The following is a 23,005-nucleotide window of genomic DNA, read 5'->3' as shown; positions in this document are numbered from 1 at the left end:
TGAGCACCTGTCACCCCTGGATGCAATCCAGAGGTCCTTCCAGTCACAAAGTGGCCTTGTTTTCTCCTTTCCTCCACTACCCCATGAAACCTGCTGCTATCTGGTCCCACATAAGACTGTTTGATTTTGATAACTCTTGGGATGCTCTGCTCTACCATAGGCACTATATCACTAACAGGGCTTTGCCAGCTTCTCTTGAAACTGAAGTTGTTTATTAGGAAAATTTCAGCTGTCACTCAGGTGTAATAGTGGACTCTGGGCATGGTGATCACTGGTACCCACACCTCTGGGCAGGTAGGAACAGGAAGGAGGTTAAAGACTGTGAAGGTTCCAGGTAAGAAGTTGCTCCCCAGAGCCCACTTATCTCTCAAGGGCCTCAGGCATACAATGGCCTCCAGTTTCCTTCAAAATACACTTTCTAGAACTGAGTTATAACAGTGATTTGAGAAAAGGCTCACCATATAAGCATCAATGAAGTGTTGGTAGAAGGGTCCAGTTAGTATATTGATTCATTTGGCACATCACATGCTCAAATATTGAAATTGTGAACTTAAATAATTCAATCATATAGACTTCTAGCAGACAACTTTATCTTATTGGAATTGTGAGAGTAAACACCATCTTTCTGTTTAAGCTCAGCTTTGCGCATTATTCCAGATCCATTGCATTATTTCCTGTCTCGAGCATATTTTTATGGAACAACAGAGAGATAATAAAGGCTTAAAGAATGGCACTGTGATTTTCATGTTGAATTGTTCACAGGAGAAAACATAGTCCTCCCCCACTTTAATAGTCTTACTGACTGCTTTGCTAACTGAATCTCCTTTTGAACCATGACTTGTCCATAAAATCCATATAGACTGATGAAGAGATATTATTATAAGGAGGAATCTCTGACAGTAAAGTCTGTGAGACCATCAAACACGATGGCTCTTTTCAGGTAGAGAGAGACCTCAGGGCCTCAGAAAATAGGTTTGAGGACCCTGTCAGGTGGGTCTCTAATCGTGACTTAGAGAGTGATTGATTTCTGAGATCTGACATTCTGGTGAGATCATCAATATGCACTCTTTCTTCCATGTTTGCTGAAGGTTAAGTACATCAAATTCTTGGGAAGTTGAAGCAGAGAAAGAGACCTAAAATATGTCTCAATAAATGGGCATTTTGTCTATTTTTGTCAGTTTTCTCTCTGTTTGAAGAAGAAAGCCCATTTCACCTGAATTCAAAGAAATACACTTAAGTTTAGGATGACTGTGTCTGGTTACTGTTCTGTAGAAGAGATCAAGATAAGGAAGAGTCAAAGTACATATCGAGACAGAGGAGTGCTCCAACCATTGCACCTGAAAGTTGACCTCAGAGATCCCTTCCTAAATGATTTGGGGTACCTGTGTCTCAGGTAGAAAATGTTTCTCATAGCTTGCAAGGTGTCCAGGACAGTATTTCCTTCTTGCAGATGTTTGAATTTGAACTGACCCCAGAAGACATGAAAGTCATAGATGGTATCAACAGGGACTTCCGCTACTTCTACCTAGACTTGTGAGTGATTCTAAAACATGCCCATTTTTTAAGGGTCTCAGGCTCATGGAGGTTGTGGGGAAGAGGCTTTATGAGTCAGAGGCTTGGAATGAGCTTTATGAATCCACATGTCCATTGTCCATCCCACGGTGCCATGTTGGAAGTCTCAGGATTATAGGAACCTGGAGCCACAAAATAAATGACCCAATTACCTCTGTGAATTCACAATAGGCCTGAACTCAGCCTTTGTGCATGTGAACCTGACCCCCTAATTCTATCTCTCACACTCAAAGGCCATCGTCAGGGGTTGCAGGACAGCTGGGAATAGGATAGGATGTCCCTGAAAGAGAGATTTTTTTATGGAGGAAGAAGTGATGGGTGACCACAGAATAACAGAATCATGGGAGTAATTATGAGGGAAAGAGCTAAAATCTCTCTCTTATGGGTTCAGGCATGATATGTCTTCTCAGGGACTCCAAGTCTGTCAAAGCAGCCTGTGAGGGCAGTACTAAATTTTCTTTAGGATTGGCATGGGAGAATGTGGGTTGGTCTTGTGGGGCTCTTCCTTCTGTTAGGGGGCAAGTGAGCTAGGGTAGAGAGACCTCAGTCTTTATGCCATAGTTCTAAGAGCCTCAGAATCTGTGATCTCTGTCAGACACTGTGGCATTAGGCTGTGCTCAGGAACTGTGGGAATCAGAGTGTGGGTGGACTTTACCCTTCCAAGGGTCTATCCTTGTGTTGGGAGTAAAGAGGGTCCTAGCCCAGCCCACACCCTCTGAGAAGCATGCCCTTTTCCCCTGAAATGGAAGAACCCATGCTAACCCTATATTTCCCCTTCTACAGTGCGATTGGACACCCCAACTATCCTTTTGTTGATGAAAAGTGAATGTTCTGAGTCCCCACTACTCCTACCCTAGGTGGAGGAACTCTCCTACTTTCGTATCACCTTTCATGGCTGGTAGATGCAGTTCCTATGGGTTAACCTGGCCTCTCCTGTCTTGTGTTTCTCCCTTGAAATAATAAAGTCATATTGAAGCAGTTGTGTCCTCATTACTCAATGACAATTAATTCAACATGATGATTTTATAAAAATTTGTAACTCAGGTGAGTGAATAAAAATGATACTGCCTCTAATCACCCCCAAATGACCATATTTCAGGCCTGGAAAAAGTATAACTGGTTATTCAACCGAGATTTATCTCTGGCACCCTAGATAGTCCCTGGAGCTTTCAGATGCGATTTCTACAATCTTTTAAATGGCATCATTTGCCTATAAGATTAGTTTTCATCGTAATTGTTGAGTGCAAAATTCTCTCCCATTCGGTTAGCTGTCTTTTAATTTTAGCTTTTTTTTTTTGCCACACAGATACTTTTTAATTTGATGTCGTTCCATTTATGCCAACTTGATGCCATAGCCCTTGTTGTTGCATCCTATCATCGTTGAGGTCTAAATCTTGAAATGTTCTGCCTAAATTTACCTCAATACATTTTATGGATCCAGGTCTAATCTCAAGGTCTTTAATAGACTCTGAATCGACTTTTGTGTAAAGTGTGAGATATGAATCAATATTTACATGTAGTTATTCAGTTGTTTCAAAAATTTGTTGAAGAGGCTGTCTTTATTCCATTTCAAGGTCTTGGCTCCTTTGTCAAAGACTAATTGACCATATATCAGAGGTTTGTCACTAGATATACTTAATGACTCATTGATCTGAAAGTCTGTTTTTGTTCCAATACCATGGTACTTTGATCACTATGGCTTTGTAGTAGAGTTTCAATTTAGGTAATGAGATGGCACAAAATTTCTTGTTTTTCGATATAATCTTGGCTAACCTATATTGTTATGGTTCCACACAAACTTTATAATTGGTTTTTCTAAGTCCTTAAGAATCTTGTCTAAATTTAAATAGGGGTTGCATTGACTCTATATAGTAATTTAGGTAAGATGTACATTTTGATATACTGTTTTTTCCAATCCATGAGAATGGGATGTTTTTCCATTTCCTTAGGTATTCTTCAATTTCTATCTTAAGTGTTTTGAATTTTTATGGAATAGTTTTCTCACCTCTTGTTAGATTGAGTCTTAGGTACTTGATATTTTGGACACTATTTAAATGCAATAGACTCTATGATCTTTTTCTTTTCTAAATTGTTATTTGTATAAAGAAATACAACTGTCGTTTCCTGGGAGCCGGGAGTCTAGCAGGAGGAGGTTTGGCAGGCCCCCGCCATGCCGGAGGCCTGCTTGGCCAGGCCTAGGGGGGGGTGCAGGACTTGGGTAACCCCAGCACCCCTCTGCCGCCTTGCTCCAGATCTCCAGGGCTTCCCCGGGCCACACGCCTGGGCAAGCCGGTGAGTTGGGTCCCTTGGTGGAGCTTGAAGGTACCCTAGGCCTTCCCCCACCATCCATGCGGCTCCTTAGGGAGGGTCCGGGTGGGGCTCTGAGCTTCTGGTCTCCCGGCTTCTTGAAGGATCTCTCCTTCCTGGGAGCCGGGAGTCTAGCAGGAGGAGGTTTGGCAGGCCCCCGCCATGCCGGAGGCCTGCTTGGCCAGGCCTAGGGGGGGTGCAGGACTTGGGTAACCCCAGCACCCCTCTGCCGCCTTGCTCCAGATCTCCAGGGCTTCCCCGGGCCACACGCCTGGGCAAGCCGGTGAGTTGGGTCCCTTGGTGGAGCATGAAGGTACCCTAGGCCTTCCCCCACCATCCATGCGGCTCCTTAGGGAGGGTCCGGGTGGGGCTCTGAGCTTCTGGTCTCCCGGCTTCTTGAAGGATCTCTCCTTCCTGGGAGCCGGGAGTCTAGCAGGAGGAGGTTTGGCTGGCACTGGTAATCTCTGTCCAGTCTACATTTTCACAAGAAACATTAATAATACTCTCACAAGAAACATTAATAGTACTCTCACAAGAAACATTAATAGTACTCTCACAAGAAACTGTAATAGTACTCTCACAAGAAACTTTAATAGTACTCTCACAAGAAACTTTAATAGTACTCACTATCATTGAATTATGTTTTTATGTATGCAGAATGTCTATTTTTTACTCTGCCCTTTTGCATACCCCTTCATAAGTTCATATTTCTCTTTAACTTCTTTAACTCCTATCATCATTACTCCTTTTATACCCTTTCTAACTTAAGTACTGTTGAGTCCTAAGTCACAGACCAAAGTGGTGCCCTAGAGTTAACACCCACCCAACTATTTTAAAAGGCATAAAAAGGACACATATCTTTTCAACATTTTATGGGTGTTTTCTTTGACGGCTATAACTTTTGCTAAATACTTTCTTATACAGTGATGATCCCCCCCATGTTTTTTATCTTCTCTTTGTGAACTGCTCAATATGGAATTTGGTGTGAAAGAATCCCTCAGTTTAATACTTATGTTTGAACCAAGTCATGGGTCTTGTTGGAAATGTTCTTATGCCCCCAGATATCTGATAGCACCACGTGGCTTTATATTTTGTTTGCGTAGGCACACTAACATGGAAAAATACTATACATACCAATAAGTTCTTATCTAATAAAAATCTTGTAGTGCAATGAGACCTTACACCCTGAACATTGACATAAAGACCTGGCACAGGCCTCAGAAGAATGGGCATTCTCCATTCACCTCTTGATCTACAGAAGACATTTACAAAACATCCAAGGTTGTATATAACATCACCTGGTGGCATTCCTGTACCAGGAAAGACCCTACAGCTGCTCTGACATCTACTCAAAAGAAACACCCCTTAACACTGAGAAGACAACAAGAACAAAGACCTGCTTACTGGACAGGGCTTGCTGTATTGCCCCTTAATTGTGAGGTTTGTCTATAACATCACCTGGAAGCAATCCTCTACCACAGAAGACCCTACCACTGCTCAGACATCGTCCTGCTCAAAAGAGACTTCCCTTAACACTGAGAAGACTTAACAACAACAACCTGCTTACAGGAAAGGGCTTCCTGCATTGCCCTTTCATGGTGAGGTGAAACGAGAAGGCACTCCACATCATGACTTCAATGTAGGACATGCAGATTCCAGAATCTTTAATACAGAAACATGAGACCAACAACAGAGACTGTGTGAAAAGTGTGTTGGCACTACAGACAAAGTCTTGGATCGAACGATAACTTTCCTGAGGCCTAGAGCTGGTCTTATGCCAGGAAACTTCAGGGGTAGGATCTCTTTGTATTTAGGCCAAGGTTATTCCTTTCCATGCCTCTCATATTTTGGTGGGCCTATGCAAACAACAATTGCCACTCTAACACCGTTTTTACTGTGCTCCTTTGACTCTAATCCTTAAAACGCACCCACTTAAAATTTGAGGTTAACTTAAGCTAATATGCATGTACATGGAAATGTAAAAAATACTATGCCTCTAATGTTTAAGGAGTTACGTAAGTTTGATGGCTTTAGATTGCCTTGTGTGCTGTTAAGAAATATTATAATGTGCTACAATCTGGAGACTTGAGGGACAAAGTAATTGCACATGGATTCTGTTTTATTTATCTTAACTTTCTTTGGTGAAAGTTCAAAGTTAAGATATCAGCAAGGGACTTCTTCTGATAATTATGTTATGGGTGATTGTCCTTCCACTGTAACTTTACCTTATCCTCTTTCTTTGCATCTTTTGTTCTCATAATTCAAAATAAAAAAATTATAAAAAATAATATAGAGAGTATTATGCTCAGCAAAATGAGCCAGAGGGAGAGAAATAGCCATAGAATGACCAAACTCATTAGTGGGATATAAAAAACAAGATAGTATAGTAACAATTGCCAAAGACGATAAAGACAAGGGTCAGAAGGACCCGTCCATGTCACAAATAGTGGGGGAGTGCAGTTAGGTCAGAGAAGGGACAACTATGACAATGATAGTTGCAAATGATCACTCAGGACAAGAACTGGGTGCTGAAAGAATATAAAGCGATATGGATATTACTCTTTCAGTAACACTCTTGCAAACTACAGTGTCTAAAAGAAAAAAAGAAGAGAGAGAAAGAAGAAAAATGTCTGCCATACAGACAGGCAAAGGGAAGAATAAGGGCAAAGGCGGGAAGGAAATTGGGACATTGGTGATAGAAAATGTGTGCTAGTGAAGGGTATTGTATATTGTATAACTGAAACTAAATCATAAACAGCCTTGTAACTGTATCTCATGGTGACTCAAATAATTTACTTATAAAAATAATAAAATGCTGACAGACTAAAAAAAAAAAAAAGAAATACAACTGTCTTTTGTATATTGACTTTGTAGCCAGCCACTTTGCTGTATTGGCTTATTGTTTCTAGGAGTTTTATTTTTTGTGAACTCTTTATGGTCTTCAATGTATATCATATGTCTTCTGTAAATAGATATAGTTTGGCTTCTTGTTTTTCAATTTGAACTTTTTTTGATTTCCTTCTCTTGTCTGCTACTCTTGTCTGATATTGCTAGAACTTCTAATATTATGTTGAATAAGAGTGAGTACAGTGGACAACCTTGCCTAAATCCTGATCTTAGGAAATGCTTTCAGTTTGTCACCATTAAGAATAATGTTGTGGGCCCGGAGAGATAGCACAGCGGCGTTTGCCTTGCAAGCAGCCGATCCAGGACCTAAGGTGGTTGGTTCGAATCCCGGTGTCCCATATGGTCTCCTGTGCCTGGCAGGAGCTATTTCTGAGCAGACAGCCAGGAGTAACCCCTGAGCACCGCCGGATGTGGCCCAAAAACCAAAAAAGAAAAAAAAGAATAATGTTGTTCAAAAAAATCAACTCAAGGAGTAAGAAATGGCTGGATGTGGGGGTTTCCAGGCAGAGTGCTGATTGTTCTACCTGCAGAGTTTCCACCCGGCTGTGCTTCTTTTGAGGAAACTGAGGACCTGAAGGGAGCCCTGTCCTATGCTTCTCTGTCTTTCCTGAACTCTTGAAGCTCTCCTCAGAGCCCTGGGAAGCGAACCCCTAAAAAACTACATTCTGAAGCTACCCAGCGAGCCAGTGAGTGAGTAAGAAATGGCTGGATGTGGGGGTTTCCAGGCAGAGTGCTGATTGCTCTACCTCCAGAGTTTCCGCCTGGCTGTGCTTCTTTTGAGGAAACTGAGGACCTGAATGGAGCCCTGTCTTGTGCTTCTCTGTCTTTTCTGAATTCTTGAAGCTCTCCTCAGAGTCCTGGGAAGCAAACCCCAAAAATACTACATTCTGAAGCTGCCCAGCTAGCGAGTGAAATCTATGCCTGCCCAGTGGGGCCCGACTATGAAAAATTGTGAGTGCTGCCTGTGTGTGTCTCTCTACTATCCTATTGTGTGAACCTATTGGGAGTGGGCCGAAAAGAGGCTCCAGAAGGCACTTAGCTCCGCTTCACTACGTGGCTGTGTGCTCTTTCTAAGAAAAAAACACCATCGCAATAAGAAGAAAAAACCGCACTAAGAACTGTGCTAGATCACAGAAGCAAGCATTTCTCTCCGGACTAAGTTCTCTGATGCATGATCGGGCCTAAGATTTGATCCTGTGTGAGGCTTCATCCAAGAAGGACTCCCCTCCCTTAGAGGCAAGTTGGCCCATCCAGAAAGGGCGGAGCCAGAGGAGTGTGCTGCCTGCATCATATAACCAATGAATACCACCAAAACACGTAGAAAAACCCACAATACAAATGTGACAATGGGGGAAATAACGCAGGCCAGCATCAGACATAGAGAATGAAGATGACAATTCTGATGACCAGATAATAACCAACCAACTAATAAACCTCTCAGATAAAGACTTTAGACTAGCAATATGGAAGATGCTCTATGAACTCAAAGAAACCATGGATCAAGTTGAACAGAACACTAATAAGAACCAAGAAAATATGAAGAGAGAAATCACAAAACTCCAAACTGAAATAACATGTCAACTAACAGGCCTGAAAAAGTCAGTAAACGAAGTGAATGACAAAATGGATAAGCTCTGGGACAGGGTATCAGAAGCTGAGAATAGACTTGGTGCTATGGAAGATGAGATACATAACATTTCCATACAACAGGAGAGATTGGAAAAAAAACTTAAAGCAAATGAACAGACAATGGAAAAATTAGTCAAAGAATGGGAACAGATGAAAATAGAAGTCTATGATAAGACCAACAGAAACAACTTAAGAATCATTGGAGTCCCAGTGACCCAGGAAGAAAATTTCCAGGAAGAATCAATGGTCAAGAACATCATTAAAGAGAAACTTCCAGAGCTAAAGAATATAGGTGATCAAATCCTGTATGCTCGAAGAGTACCCACCAAAAGAGACCCCAGAAAAACCACCCCAAGACACATCCTAGTCACAATGACAAATCCCACAGATAGAGACAGAATTCTGAAAACAGCAAGATCAAAAGGGGAAATTACATTCAAGCAAGCATCCTTGAGATTTACAGCAGACCTGTCACCAGAAATACTCAATGCCAGAAAGCAGTGGTGGGATATTGTGACAAGACTGAATGAAATGAATGCTTCACCTAGAATACTGTACCAAGCAAAACTCACTTTCCAGTTTGACGGAAGAATACGTGGTTTCACAGACAAAAAACAGCTCAGAAACCTTACAGACTCAAAACCAGTCTTAAGAGAAAAACTGAAAGACCTAATATAAGACAAGACTAACCAAAAGACACACCAAATTACGATATAAAGATGGCATTAAATCCCAGGACAATTCTTTCTCTCAACGTCAATGGACTAAATGCACCAGTTAAGAGACACAGAGTGGCTAAATGGATCAAAAAACTCAATCCAACCTGCTGCTGCTGCCTACAAGAAATGCACCTGAATAGTCAGAACAAACATAGACTCAAAATAAAAGGCTGGAGAAAAATTATCCAAGCAAACAACACCCATAAAAAAGCTGGAGTGGCCAAACTAATATCAGATATTGCAAACTTTATACTCAGGAAAGTTGTAAGGGACAAAGATGGACATTTTATATTAATCAAGGGGTATGTAGAGCAGGAAAAAATAACTCTCCTAAACATATATGCACCAAATGAGGGTCCAGCAAAATATTTAATACAACTGTTGACAAATCTGAAAAATAATATCAATAACAACACAATAATTGTGGGGGAACTCAACACAGCTTTGTCAACACTGGATAGGTCAACCAGACTGAAATCCAACAAGAATGTACAAGACCTGAGGAGAGAAATGGAAGAACGAGGCCTATTGGATATATATAGGACACTCCATATCCAGAAACCTGGATACACATTCTTCTTCAATGTACATGGGACATTCTCCAGGATAGACTACATGCTAGCATATAAAACATACCTCCATAATATCAAGAGGATAGAAATTTTGCAGACTACCTTCGCTGACCACAAGGCTCTGAAATTATTTGTGAATTCCAAAGGGACTCAGAAGAAACACTTTAACACTTGGAAGTTAAACAGCCTCATAATCAATAACCAGTGGGTCCGAGATGAAATCAAGGAGGAAATCAAAAGGTTCCTGGAAACAAATGACAATAAAGACACAAACTATCAGAACTTATGGGACACAGCAAAAGCAGTACTGAGAGGAAAATTTATACCTTTGCAAGCACACATCAGGAAGGAAGAAGGAGCTTACCTGAGTAGCTTAATGACGCAGCTCATAGAACTAGAAAGTGCTCAACAAAAGGACCAAAAAATAGGGAGACAGAAGGAAATAATAAAGCTGAGACCAGAAATCAACAAAGTGGAAACCCAAAAACAATCCAAAAGATCAACGAAAGCAGAAGTTGGTTCTTTGAAAAAATAAACAAGATTGATAGACCACGGGCAAACCTAACAAAGAAAGAGAGAGAGAGAAACTTGATAACTCGTATTAGGAATGAAAAAGGAGAGATCACTACTGATATGACAGAGATTCAAAGGGTAATCAGAAACTACTTTGAGAAACTCTACGCCACTAAAAATGAGAACCTGGAAGAAATGGATAAATTCTTGGACTCTTATAATCTTCCACGGTTGAAGGAAGAGGATGTAGCATATCTAAACACCCCCATCAACATTGATGAAATTAAAACGGTAATCAAATGTCTGCCCAAAAACAAAAGCCCAGGCCCAGATGGATTCACTAATGAATTCTTTCAAACTTTCCAAGAGGAACTACTACCAATCCTGGCAAGACTCTTTCATGAAACTTAACAAGCAGAAACACTTCCAAATAGCTTTTATGAAGGCAACATCACCCTGATACCTAAACCAGACAGAGTTGCTACAAAAAAAGAAAATTACAGACCAATATCGTTGATGAATGCGGATGCAAAGATTCTCAACAAAATCCTGGCAAATAGGATTCAATGCCTCATTAAGAAGATCATCCACTACGATCAAGTAGGTTTCATTCCAGGAATGCAAGGATGGTTTAACATCCGTAAATCTATCAACATAATACACAACATCAATAACAAGAAAAATAAAAACCAGATGATCATATCAATAGATGCAGAGAAAGCATTTGATAAGGTCCAACACCCATTCTTGATCAAAACTCTCAGCAAGATGGGAATGATAGGAACCTTTCTCAATATAGTTAAGGCTATCTACCGTAAGCAAGTGGCAAATATTATCCTTAATGGAGAAAAACTAAAAGCCTTCCCTCTAAATTCTGGCACAAGACAAGGTTGTCCTCTCTCACCACTCCTATTCAACATAGCACTGGAAGCACTTGCTATAGCAAGTAGGCAAGAAAAAGATATCAAGGGAATCCAGATAGGAAAGGAAGAAGTCAAGCTCTCACTGTTTGCAGATGACATGATGCTCTACTTAGAAAACCCTAAAGACTCTACCAAAAAGCTTCTAGAAACAATACACTCATATAGCAAGGTGGCAGGCTACAAAATTAACACACAAAAATCAATGGCCTTTCTATACACCAATAGTAATAAGGAAGAAATAGACATTAAGAAAACAACCCCATTCACAATAGTGCCACACAAACTCAAATATCTTGGAATCAACTTGACTAAAAATGTGAAGGACCTATACAAAGAAAACTATAAAACTCTGCTCCAAGAAATAAGAGAGGACACGCGGAAATGGAAACACATACCCTGCTCATGGATTGGCAGGATTAACATCATCAAAATGCAATACTCCCCAAGGCATTATACAGATTTAATGCTATCCCTCTAAAGATATCCATGACATTCTTCAAAGAAGTGGATCAGGCACTTTTGAAATTTATTTGGAACAATAAACACCCTCAAATAGCTAAAGCAATCATTGGGGAAAAGAATATGGGAGGAATTACTTTCCCCAACTTTAAACTTTACTACAAAGCAATAGTTATCAAAGCAGTATGGTATTGGAATAAGGATAGGCCCTCAGATCAGTGGTATAGGCTTGAATACTCAGAAAATGTTCCCCAGACATACAGTCACCTAATTTTTGATAAAGGAGCAGGAAATCCTAAATGGAGCAAGGAAAGCCTCTTCAACAAGTGGTGTTGGTACAACTGGCTAGCCACTTGCAAAACATTCCTCAAAGGAAATAGTGCCCAGGATACAAGAGCCACCCACTGAGTGGGAGAAACTATTCACCCAATACCCATCAGACATGGGGCTAATCTCCAAAATATACAAGGCACTGACAGAACTTTACAAGAAAAAAACATCTAATCCCATCAAAAAATGGTGAGAAGAAATGAACAGACACTTTGACAAAGAAGAAATACAAATGGCCAAAAGACACATGAAAAAATGCTCCACATCACTAATCATCAGGGAGATGCAAATCAAAACAACTATGAGGTACCACCTCACACCACAGAGAATGGCACACATCACAAAGAATGAGAATAAACAGTGTTGGCAGGGATGTGGAAAGAAAGGAACTCTTATCCACTGCTGGTGGGAATGCCGTCTAGTTCAACCTTTATGGAAAGCGATATGGAGATTCCTCCAAAAACTGGAAATCGAGCTCCCATACGATCCAGCTATACCACTCCTAGGAATATACCCTAGGAACACAAAAATACAATACAAAAACCCCTTCCTTACACCTATATTCATTGCAGCACTATTTACCATAGCAAGACTCTGGAAACAACCAAGATGCCCTTCAACAGACGAATGGCTAAAGAAATTGTGGTACATATACACAACGGAATATTATGCAGCTGTCAGGAGAGATGAAGTCATGAAATTTTCCTATACATTGATGTACACGGAATCTATTATGCTGAGTGAAATAAGTCAGAGAGAGAGAGAAAAACGCAGAATGGTCTCACTCATCTATGGGTTTTAAGAAAAATGAAAAGACATTCTTGCAATAATAAATTTCAGACACAAAAGAGAAAAGAGCTGGAAGTTCTAGCTCACCTCAGGAAGCTCACCACAAAGAGTGATAAGTTTAGTTAGAAAAATAACTACATTTTGAACTGTCCTAATATTGAGAATGTATGAGGGTAATGGAGATCCTGTCTAGAGTACAGGCGGGGGTTGGGTGGGGAGGAGGGAGATTTGGGACATTGGTGATAGGAATGTTGCACTGGTGATGGGTGGTGTTCCTTACATGACTGAAACCCAAACACAATCATGTATGTAATCAAGGTGTTCAAATAAAAAAAATGTTAATAAAAATAAATACACTCTTTTACTTTTATAGTACTGTTTAAATTTTTCTTTAGACTATTCTTAGTTCTCTTTACTCTTATTAAAATTTACATTTGTAGAATTTACCTAATTATGTACATTTTAAAATATGTTAGCATATTTAGAATAATTTGTAATATGAATTCTTAAAGTTTGTGTGCCTCTAAAAAGATAAATATTTTAAAAAACATTTATTTCATCAACTTACTGATTTACAATGTTGTGAAACTTCAGGAGATTAACTCTATTCATTTATATGTGTATATGTGTCACTACCTCAGCAATAAAACATAAATTAAAAAAATCAACTCAAGGGCCCGGAGAGATAGCACAGCAGTGTTTGCCTTGCAAGCAGCCAATCCAGGACCTAAGGTGGTTGGTTCGAATCCCAGTGTCCCATTTGGTCCCCCATGCCTGCCAGGAGCTATTTATGAGCAGACAGCCAGGAGTAACCCCTGAGCACCGCCAGGTGTGGCCCAAAAACCAAAAAAATAAAAAAATAAAAAAAAGAATAATGTTGGCTGTGTCCAGACACCACAAAACGACCTAAGAGAATGTAAAAGTGCATGTATGGAGCCTGTACTTATTCCCATAACAATACGCTTGAAGGGCAGAGAAACCCTGTATCTCTTAGGCCAAGGAAATTCCCTTTCTAATCACCTCAATATTTTACTATGCAAAAGAGGGAAAATGAATAAAAGGAACCCACTTGGTCATGTTGTATAATATTTTGATGTGTTGTTGGATTTGGTTTGCTAAGATTTTGTTAAGATTTTTTTCATTTATGTTCAATTGTGATATTGGTATGTCGTCTCCTTTTCTTTCAGGCTCCTTTATTTCAGGCTCGTGATTATTGTTTGGTTGTTGCCTGTATTGCAGTGATTCTTTTCAGTTTTTTGTTTGCTTGTTTGTTATGTCATTGTAGTTTTAGTTTTGTTTCGTTTTCTTGTTCGTCTGTTCTTTTTTGTTTTTTTGTTTTTGTTTTTGTCTTTTTGTGTTTTTCTTACTTTTTTCCTTTCTTCTCCTAAATTGATATTTATAACCCTCAGATGGACCCCCCCCAGGATTTTTGTTTATTTTTTTCTTTTTTCCTTTAAACAGAACCACATAACTTGAATCATCTTGTTCTGCCGCAAATTGAGTGGGGGAAATGGATGGTACATAGACCAAACAGTTGTATGAACATTGAGTAGAAATAAAAAAACAATGTACAGACTGAAACACTAAATCCAAAGCCAATGACAACAGAATCTATACCCAATTTACAACACGCTAGACACAGAGGGATCACTTATACTAGCAACCTGAGGAGCAAAGGAGGGGGATATAGGATGCATTCTGGGAACAGGGTTGGAGGGAGGACAACGTTGGTGGTGGGAATGCCCATGAGTCAATGTCATTATGTACTTAATATATTACTGTGAAAAATTTGTGATCCACTTTGGTCACAATAAAGATTATTAATAAAAAAAGAATAATGTTGGTTGTGGATTTTTATAAATAGTTGTTGTTATCTTGAGGAACGCTCCTTCTATACTTCTTTTGTGGAGAATTTTCATCAGGAATTGCTGTTGTGTTTTGTTAAATGCTTTCTCTGCATTGATTGATATGATCATGTGATATTTATCCTTTTCTTACTGATGTGCTGTATGATGTTGATTGATTTGCATATAATGAAACATCCATGCATGCCTGGGATAAAACCCACTTGGTCACGATGTATAATCTTTTGATGTGTTGCTGGATTTGGTTTGCTAAGATTTTGTTAAGAATTTTTGCATTTATGTTCATTAGTGATATTGGTATGTCGTCTCCTTTCTTAGTATCTCTGTTGTTCTCTGAGTATTTGATTCTCTGAGTATTCTCTGAGTGTTTGATAAAATCTGTAAATCCATCTGGTCCTTGACTTTTATTCTTGGGGAGTTTCTTGATTACTCTTTCAGTTTTCTTACTTGTTATTGGCCTATTTATGCTCTATTCTTCCTCCGCATTTACTTTTGGAAAATTAAATGCTGCCAGAAATCTGACCATTTCTTTTAGCTTCTCTAGCTTAACAGAGTACTGTTGTTCATAATAAGCTCTAATGATGTCTGGATTTCTTGTTCTGTTGTAATCTCACCTCTTTCACTTTTTATCCAAGTTATTTGAGCATTTTCCCTTTTTTCCCCCATGTAAATCTTGTCACTGGATTGTCTATCTTGCTTATTCTTTCAAAAAACCTTCTGGTTTCTGATTTCAGCAATTATTTTTCTTGTATTTATTGTTTATACATTGATTTCTGCGTTGGTTTTTCTTATTATTTTTGCTTGTGTTTGGTTCCTTTGTTGTTGGATTTTCAAATATTTAAGGTGTCCCATTAGGTTGTTAATTTTGTCTTTTTCTTCTTTCCTTATGTAGTCCTATATTGCTATAACTTTCCCCCTAATTACTTCTTTTGCTGTGACCCATAGATTTTGGTAATTTGTTTCTTCACTATCAATAATATCAAGGATATCTTTATTATAAACCTCACCGAAAATGGGGAGAGTAAATGAACAGACAGTTCTCTGAGGAAGTGTCAACAGACAATTGAAAAATGTTCATCATCAATTATCATTTGGAAAATCCAAATCAGGATAATGATGAGATATCATCTTACACCAGTGAGGATGGTACATATTAAAAATAATGGTAACAATCTCTGTTGGTGGGAGTGTGGTTATAAAGAAAATCTCTTCTGTTAGATTACTGGATCCTTCCCTTCTCAGCATTCATTCCCCACCTTGGAGTGTGATCTGGTGATTAGATAAATGGGTTCTACCCTACTCAGTATTTGTTCTCCATCTTAGTGTGTGATCTGGTGATTGGATTACTGGTTCCTCCCTATTTAGTATTTATTCTTGACCCTAGGTCTGGTGTAATGAACCATTTTTTGGGAGTTAGGTTGAGGTTTGGTTATCTAACAGTTCCCAGAAGGAAAAGGGATATCCCACATCCCTTAACTGGGAAGGATAAGAGAAGGTGGTCTGGTATTAATACCCCACAATAAGTAATCCACAGAGATATAAAAGTTATAGCAGGCAAGAAAACTCACACAAATGATGTTCACCCACAAACCAGTTGCTCCACCACATGGAACTAGAATCCTACATGGCAGTCCTCTCCCAAGTTCTCCTGCCTTCCATTTTTATTGAGAGCCAAACAAAGTTCTCCCCAGGGGGGAAAGGTAAAGCCAGATGAAAGGCAATGGGAAAACAAGCCCAACAGAAAATAACTAAGATACAAAAGGGAACTATTTCAAAGGATAAACAGATTGCAGTGTGAGTTTTCTTGCCTGCTATAACTTTCATACTTGTGTGAATTACTTATTGTGAGAGCAGTAAAAATGAAGTCATGAAATTCATTTATACATGGATGGATATGAAGATTATACTGAGTGAAATGAGTCAAAGGAAGAGGAAGAGACACAAAATAATCTCACTCATTGCGATATATAAGAAAAGAAAAGGGCAATCTTGTAATAACACCAATAAACAATAAAGATGAGGAACAGATGGAACAATCCATTGCAGGAAGCTAGCCATAAAGATCAGTGAGGACAGTTAGAGCAGAGAAAGGTCTACTATGACAATACTAATTGAAACTTATGACTTTGGACAAGAACTGGGTGATTAAAAAATGATAAAATAACATGCATGGTACACTTTATTTGAAAATAATGCAAACCACAGTGGCAAAAAGGAAAGAGGGAGAAGCAAAGTGCTTGCCTCAGAAACAGTATTCAATTGTGTAGATGTACCATAATTTTTTAGCCACTTGTTTGTTGTCAGGCACTTGAGTTGATTCCAGACTCTGTATCTTGAAAATAGTGCTGCAATAAACATAGGACCTCTTTGTGTGTGTGTGTGTGTGTGTGTGTGTGTGTGTGTGTGTGTGTGTGTGTGTGTGGGTTTTGGGTCACACCCGGCAGTGCTCAGGGGTTACTCCTGGCTCCATGCTCAGAAATTGCTCCTGGCAGGCATGGGGGACCATATGGGACTCCGGGATTTGAACATAAGACCTCAGAGGCCATTTTTGTATTGTGTTTTATTTGTTGTTGTTTGTAGAGTATATACTAAGATGTGGTATTGCTGCATCATATAGGAACTCAATTTCCATTTTTTGAGAAATAACAATATTGTTTCCCAGAAAGCCTGGGCTAGATGGCATTCCCTCCAGTGGGAATATTTGAAATTCTTATGTATAATTTATTTGATAAGAGATTCTTTGTAGATGATGCTGGTGATATCAAATTCGGGATTAATAGAGTACTTGCAGATTCAAATCATCCACAAACCACTTCAGGGAGTTAACACAATTTATATTAGGTGGTAGTGGGATAATTATAGGGGAAAGAAGGGTGTGAGCTCTGGGTGTTTAGAGGATTAAGGGAAAGCAGAGTGTGAGGGGATAAGGGGAAATCAGGATGTGTGCTCTGTGTTTTTTTATGGAATTGGGAAAAAGTAGGGTGTGTACTCTCTGTTTTTAGCTACATCTCCCCTTATCTGTTTGCTAAATACAAGAAACTGAGTTGACCTTGATAGACCATGCTCTTCATATATACAACATTTCTCTACAAGAGGCAGGATGTCAGCATCACTAGTAGCAGTTGCTGCCAAAAGCATGAGTGAGCAGATACATTATACCCAGAGCAGAGTTTATTGCAGTGGTAAAAGTGGCTGTTATTTTGCATAGGTGCAGTAAGAATTGGAATAGTGATTTTTCTCTCTCTTTTTTTATATTTAAACAACTTTATTACATACATGATTGTGTTTGGGTTTCAGTCATGTCAAGAACACCACCCATCACCAGTGCAACATTCCCATCACCAATGTCCCAAATCTCCCTCCTCCCCACCCAACCCCCGCCTGTACTCTAGACAGGCTTTCTATTTCCCTCAAACATTCTCATTATTAGGATAGTTCAAAACGTAGTTATTTCTCTAACTAAAATCATCCCTGTTTGTGGTGAGCTTCATGAGGTGAGCTGTAACTTCCAGCTCTTTTTTTGTGTGTGTCTGAAAGTTATTATTGCAAGAATGGCTTTTATTTTACTTAAAAACCATAGATGAGTGAGACCATTCTGCATCTTTCTCTCTCTCTCTCTGACTTATTTTACTCAGCATAATAGATGGAATAGTAATTTTTAACTGATATTTACATTATAGAAAAGTGGCCTTTCCAAGGAAACATTTGGTCATATTTTTCAAATGAAGATTTCAGACCTGTTTTTTGTTTGTTTGTTTGTTTGTTTGTTTGCCTGCCCCAGAGAATTCTTCTTCTAGGTCTTGGAGAAATTAAAGGTTACCTTTCCCCCTTTTTTTCCATTTTCTGGCTGTCATTGTAAGACATCACACTTGATCTCTTGGGTTCTTTCATGCCCTATGTTGTTGCTAAGGAAACACCAAGTCTGTCCCTGTACCACCTGAGGTCCTCATGGAACTCAGCTTTTATGGCATTGGGATGTAAGGCCAGCAACTGCTCTTCAGTATTTTCACCATATTTCAGTAAGATATCCAATTTACTGGATGGCTTCAAAAACAAAAATTTCCATGAAGTATTGAATATGTCAAAAGATCCAAATGTGGAGGAATAGTGGATGGTGAATTAGTGTAGGCAGGGTGCTATAGGGGAGAGAATGGAGGTAACCCTATGGGGAATATACTATTGGAAACCATGGAAATATGGCCTGGTTGTTGTATCTATTCCTCAGTTGATACTATTCTACATTAACTCTTTTGTTTTGTTTTGTTTTTTGTTGTTTTGTTTATTTTGGGGCCAAACTCATTGATGCCCAGGGATTATTTCTGGCTCTGCACTCAGAAATCGCACCTGGCTTGGGGGGACCATATGAGATGCTGGAGCATTGAACCACGGTCCATTCTAGGCTAACACTTGCAAGGCAGATGCCTAACATCTAGCGCCACTGCTTCGGCCCCTCTACATTATCTCTTATTTGTTGGCTTAATACCAGCATTGTTACCCAAGAAATAGACATAAAGAAATTTCCCCCTTTGTCAGCTGTGATCAAGTCCAAGGTACATCAATTCTGGTGAACTACTTTAGTCAATGAAATAATCTGTCTATTCTGAGGAACACTTTCTTCAATGAGGTAATCTGTTTTTTCTGGAGAACTGCTCCAGTCAAGAGGTAATCTCTCATTTCTGGGGAGCCCCATCAGTCAAGAAGGTAATCTGTCAGTTATAAAAAACTACTTCAAAAAAAAGGAAATCTGTCAGTGGAGAAAAGCCAAGCAGGCAATGGAAGTGTCAATGATCAATTGTAGTTTTGGGGTAAACATTTGGACTGAGATCATTTCTATTGTAAGGGCCCTACCCAACAACTGATCAATGTGGTTAGTATAGTCACAAGTGACAGTCCTCTTATTGCAGTAGCACAAACTTGAAAGGCTGCAGGGGAGGCATACCAGGCACAAGGTGTTTTGAGCTGCAGGGGGTACTGGAATTTTGGTTCTAGTGTCATTATTGACATACAATTTTATGAAATCCGGTAATAGAGACAGCAACAAATAATGGCTGTTATAGAAGAACAAGGGAAAACAATCTTGGGTTTCTGGGATATTGGCAATGGCCAAAAATGAGGTGTATAGAATTGGAAATGGCCTTGCTTAGGCCACACAGACAGACATATAAACTTTCTACAAACATAAAAATGGCCATCACACACATGGTAGATCAACCAGTTTACTCTTTCTGTTATTCTGGCCCATCTGGGATGGCAGGGCTGAATATGAGATGGGGATCAGGAAGGAAAGCACAGTTCCAAGAGCAAAATTAACAATATTGGTCAATTGGAACTTTGCCTTACATTTCACAAACTCATACAACTAGCTCTGATCACGGTCTATCTTACATGAAAATGGGGCAAAGTGCTTTACTGGTATAAACCCAGCAAGTGGAGCCTAGTATGTCCATCTAAGCCAGTGATATGTTATCATTCAAAGTTCTCTTGATGTAGGGAGAGAATCAATGTTATTTTAGACACCAGGAGGCTGCCCTACTGGCCTATGTCAATGAGATAGTAAGAAAACTTTAAGCCCATTACTGTAATGTCCAATTCCTGATAATGAACATAGGCTTGGCTGTAAAAATACAATAGACTAAATTGTGCCTTCATCATTCTCAAACCAGTCAGCTTTTCCCACATCCCTGTATTTTTATATATCACAAAAACTAAGAAGTTCCAAAGAAAGTGGAAAAGTTTAATCTCTTTTAACTCACCCAACTTTTATAATTCAAAGGTCATTGTCCTATGGGATGGTCTGTCTGGATTCAATACCAAGTACATGAATTAAGAACTCATAGCAAGAGTAGCCCCAGTTAAAGATTTTCATGCTACCTAATCTTAATGGGAATTCAGGTAAATGTCTTGGGTTTGGGTTGTAAACGATCATATCAATTAGATAGAGGAATGCCATTTAAAATGATCAGGCTATAGAGTAGCAAAGGGTCCTCTCTATCCATGGGAGGATAGAGCATTTTTCTGTATTAGAAGATGCACTCTCTGGATGGTGACACCCAAGTTAAAGTCTATGAGCACTGTAATATTAATCTAGAGCATATACACTTCATTTTTATAGACTTGTCTAAACAAAAATATCAACATTTATGCAGAGATAATTAAATCTGAAACAAGTTGTTAGGCATTCTTATGCCTAACCAGACAAACTTGTACTCAATGGTATTCTTTAACGAATTCTTTTTTATTTCTCTTTACTTGAAGACAAAGATACAAAGTGAAAGGACTGGAGAGCTGTTCAGTGACACCAAGACTCGAAGTTCATGAAAAAGCAAGGGGGTTATTGTCAAGCATATATGCCTGGGCACCCAACATGGCCATATGGCTAGAGGCTGAGAGCCCTGATCTCAAATCCAGCAGTTCTTTTATAACACTGCAGTACAATGGAAAATTTACAGAACACAGCATGGCCGTTGATTTCAAGAAGTTTAGTGACTTTTACATTTCAGGGAACATTTGGAACATTTGTCACAGACACAATAACAGGTGGTACAGGTTCAGTGAATTTTCAGTTGTGGTCACCTTAAACTTTTGGGGGCTTTCCGGGCATATGCAGAGACTTTTTAAGCTTTTTCTTTTTCAAAAGAAAGGACAAGGAAGGATCTCTTTCCTTCCTGGGAGCCGGAAGTCTAGCAGCATGGGATTCGGCAGGCCTCTGCCATGCCAGAGGCATTCTTAACCAGGCCTAGGGAGGGTGTGGGACTTGGTCCCTCTACTGCCTTGCTCCAGATCTCCAGGGCTTCCCTGGGCCACATGCCTGGGCAAGCCAGCGAGTTGGGTCCCTTGGCGCAGCTTGAAGGTACCCTAGGCTTTCCCCCATTATCCATTCGGTCCTTAGGGAGGGTCTGGGTGGGGCTCTGAACTTTCGGCCTCCCAGCGTCCTGACACAGTCACTGGTAATCTCTTTCCAGTCTGCGGGCACAAGATACATTAATAGTACTCACTATCATTGAATTATGTTTTTATGTATGCAGAATGTCCATTTTGTACTCTGCCCTTTTGCACACCTCTACAAAAGATCATTTTTCTCTTTAACTCTCTTAACCCCTATCATCATTACTCCTCATTTACCCTTTTTAACTTAAGTACTATAGAGTCCTAAGTCAAAGACCAAAGTGGTGCCCTGGAGTTAAAACCCACCCAACTATTCCAAAAGGCATAAAAAGGACACGTATGTCTTTTTAACATTTTATAGGTGTTTTCTTTGACGGCTATAACTTTTGCTGAATATTTTCTTATACAGTGACGATCCCCCCCCCTTTTTTATCTTCTCTTTGTGAAGTGCTCAATATGGAATTTGGTGTGAAAGAATCCCTCAGTTTAATGCTTATGTCTGAACCAAGTCATGGGTATTGTTGGACGTGTTCTTACGCCCCCATAGACTCTGATAACGCCATATGGCTTTATTTCTTGTTTGTTTAGGCACACTAAAATGGGAAAATACTATACATACCAATAAGTTCTTATCTAATAGAGATGGGAACATACAAATCTTGTAGTGCAATGGGACCTTACACCCTGAACTTTGACATAAAGACCTGGCATAGGTCTCAGAAGAATGGGCATTCTCTATTCACCCCTGATCTAGAGAAGATATCTATGAAATATCCAAGGTTGTCTATAACATCACCTGGAGGCAAGGCATTCCTCTACCAGGGAAGACCCTACCACTGCTCTGACATAGACCTACTCAAAAGAGACTTCCCTTAACACTGAGAAGACTTAACAACAACAATGACCTGCTTACTGGACAGGGCTTTCTGTATTGCCCCTTAATTGTGAGGTGAAACTAGAGGATACTCCACACCAGCCTGACTTCAATGTAGGATGTGCAGATTCCAGGATCTTAAATACAGAAACCTGATGCCAACAATAGGACTGCATGAAAAATAAAACTGTATTGGCACTACAGACAATGACTTGGATTGAATAAACTAGTTTACCTGGAACCGAGAGTTGGTCTTATGCCAGGAAACTTGTACTTAGACCAAGGTTATTCCTTTCTATGACCCACATATTTTGGTGAGCCTATGCAAACAATATTTGCCACTCTAACACCATTTTTACTGTGCCCTTTGGGCTAACCCTTAAAAAAACCTCTTAAACTTTTGATGTTAACTTAAAATAATATGTATGTGCATGAATATATAAAAATACTATGCCTTCAATGTTAAGGAGTCACATCAATCTCATGGCTTTAGGTTGCTTTGTGTACTGCTAAGAAATATTATAATGTACTACAATCTGGGGACTTGTGGACAAAGTAATTGTACATGGGTTCTGCCTTATTTTTCTTAATGTTTTTTTTTTTTTACTGTAAGTTCAATATTTAGGCGTCAGCAAGGGGATTTCTTCTGAGAACTCTGTTT

The 23,005-nt window shown here is 39.5% G+C and overlaps 1 protein-coding gene across 3 annotated transcripts in view; it reads left to right on the top strand.

Moving 5' to 3' along the window:
* The window catches only part of LOC126013285 (aldo-keto reductase family 1 member C15-like), a 509,781-nt gene that overhangs the window by 293,838 nt on the left and 192,938 nt on the right, over nt 1-23,005 (top strand). Inside the window, exons 8-9 of one of the 3 annotated variants that reach the window (XM_049776317.1) lie at nt 1,451-1,533; nt 2,356-2,462. The exons of 1 other annotated variant lie outside the window; for it this stretch is intronic. In XM_049776317.1, coding sequence (XP_049632274.1) covers nt 1,451-1,533; nt 2,356-2,398 — 126 coding nt within the window. In that variant the 3' untranslated portion in view covers nt 2,399-2,462. Of the gene's footprint in view, nt 1-1,450; nt 1,534-2,355; nt 2,463-23,005 lie in introns of those variants that run through there. One more of the 3 variants, XM_049776308.1, reaches the window with a different exon arrangement.

Source organism: Suncus etruscus, chromosome 7, assembly GCF_024139225.1.
Source record: "Suncus etruscus isolate mSunEtr1 chromosome 7, mSunEtr1.pri.cur, whole genome shotgun sequence".
In the NCBI taxonomy this organism is placed as follows: Eukaryota; Metazoa; Chordata; class Mammalia; order Eulipotyphla; family Soricidae; genus Suncus; species Suncus etruscus.
The sequence above is the reverse complement of the archived record's forward strand: the minus strand, read 5'-3'. Positions and strand labels throughout refer to the sequence as shown.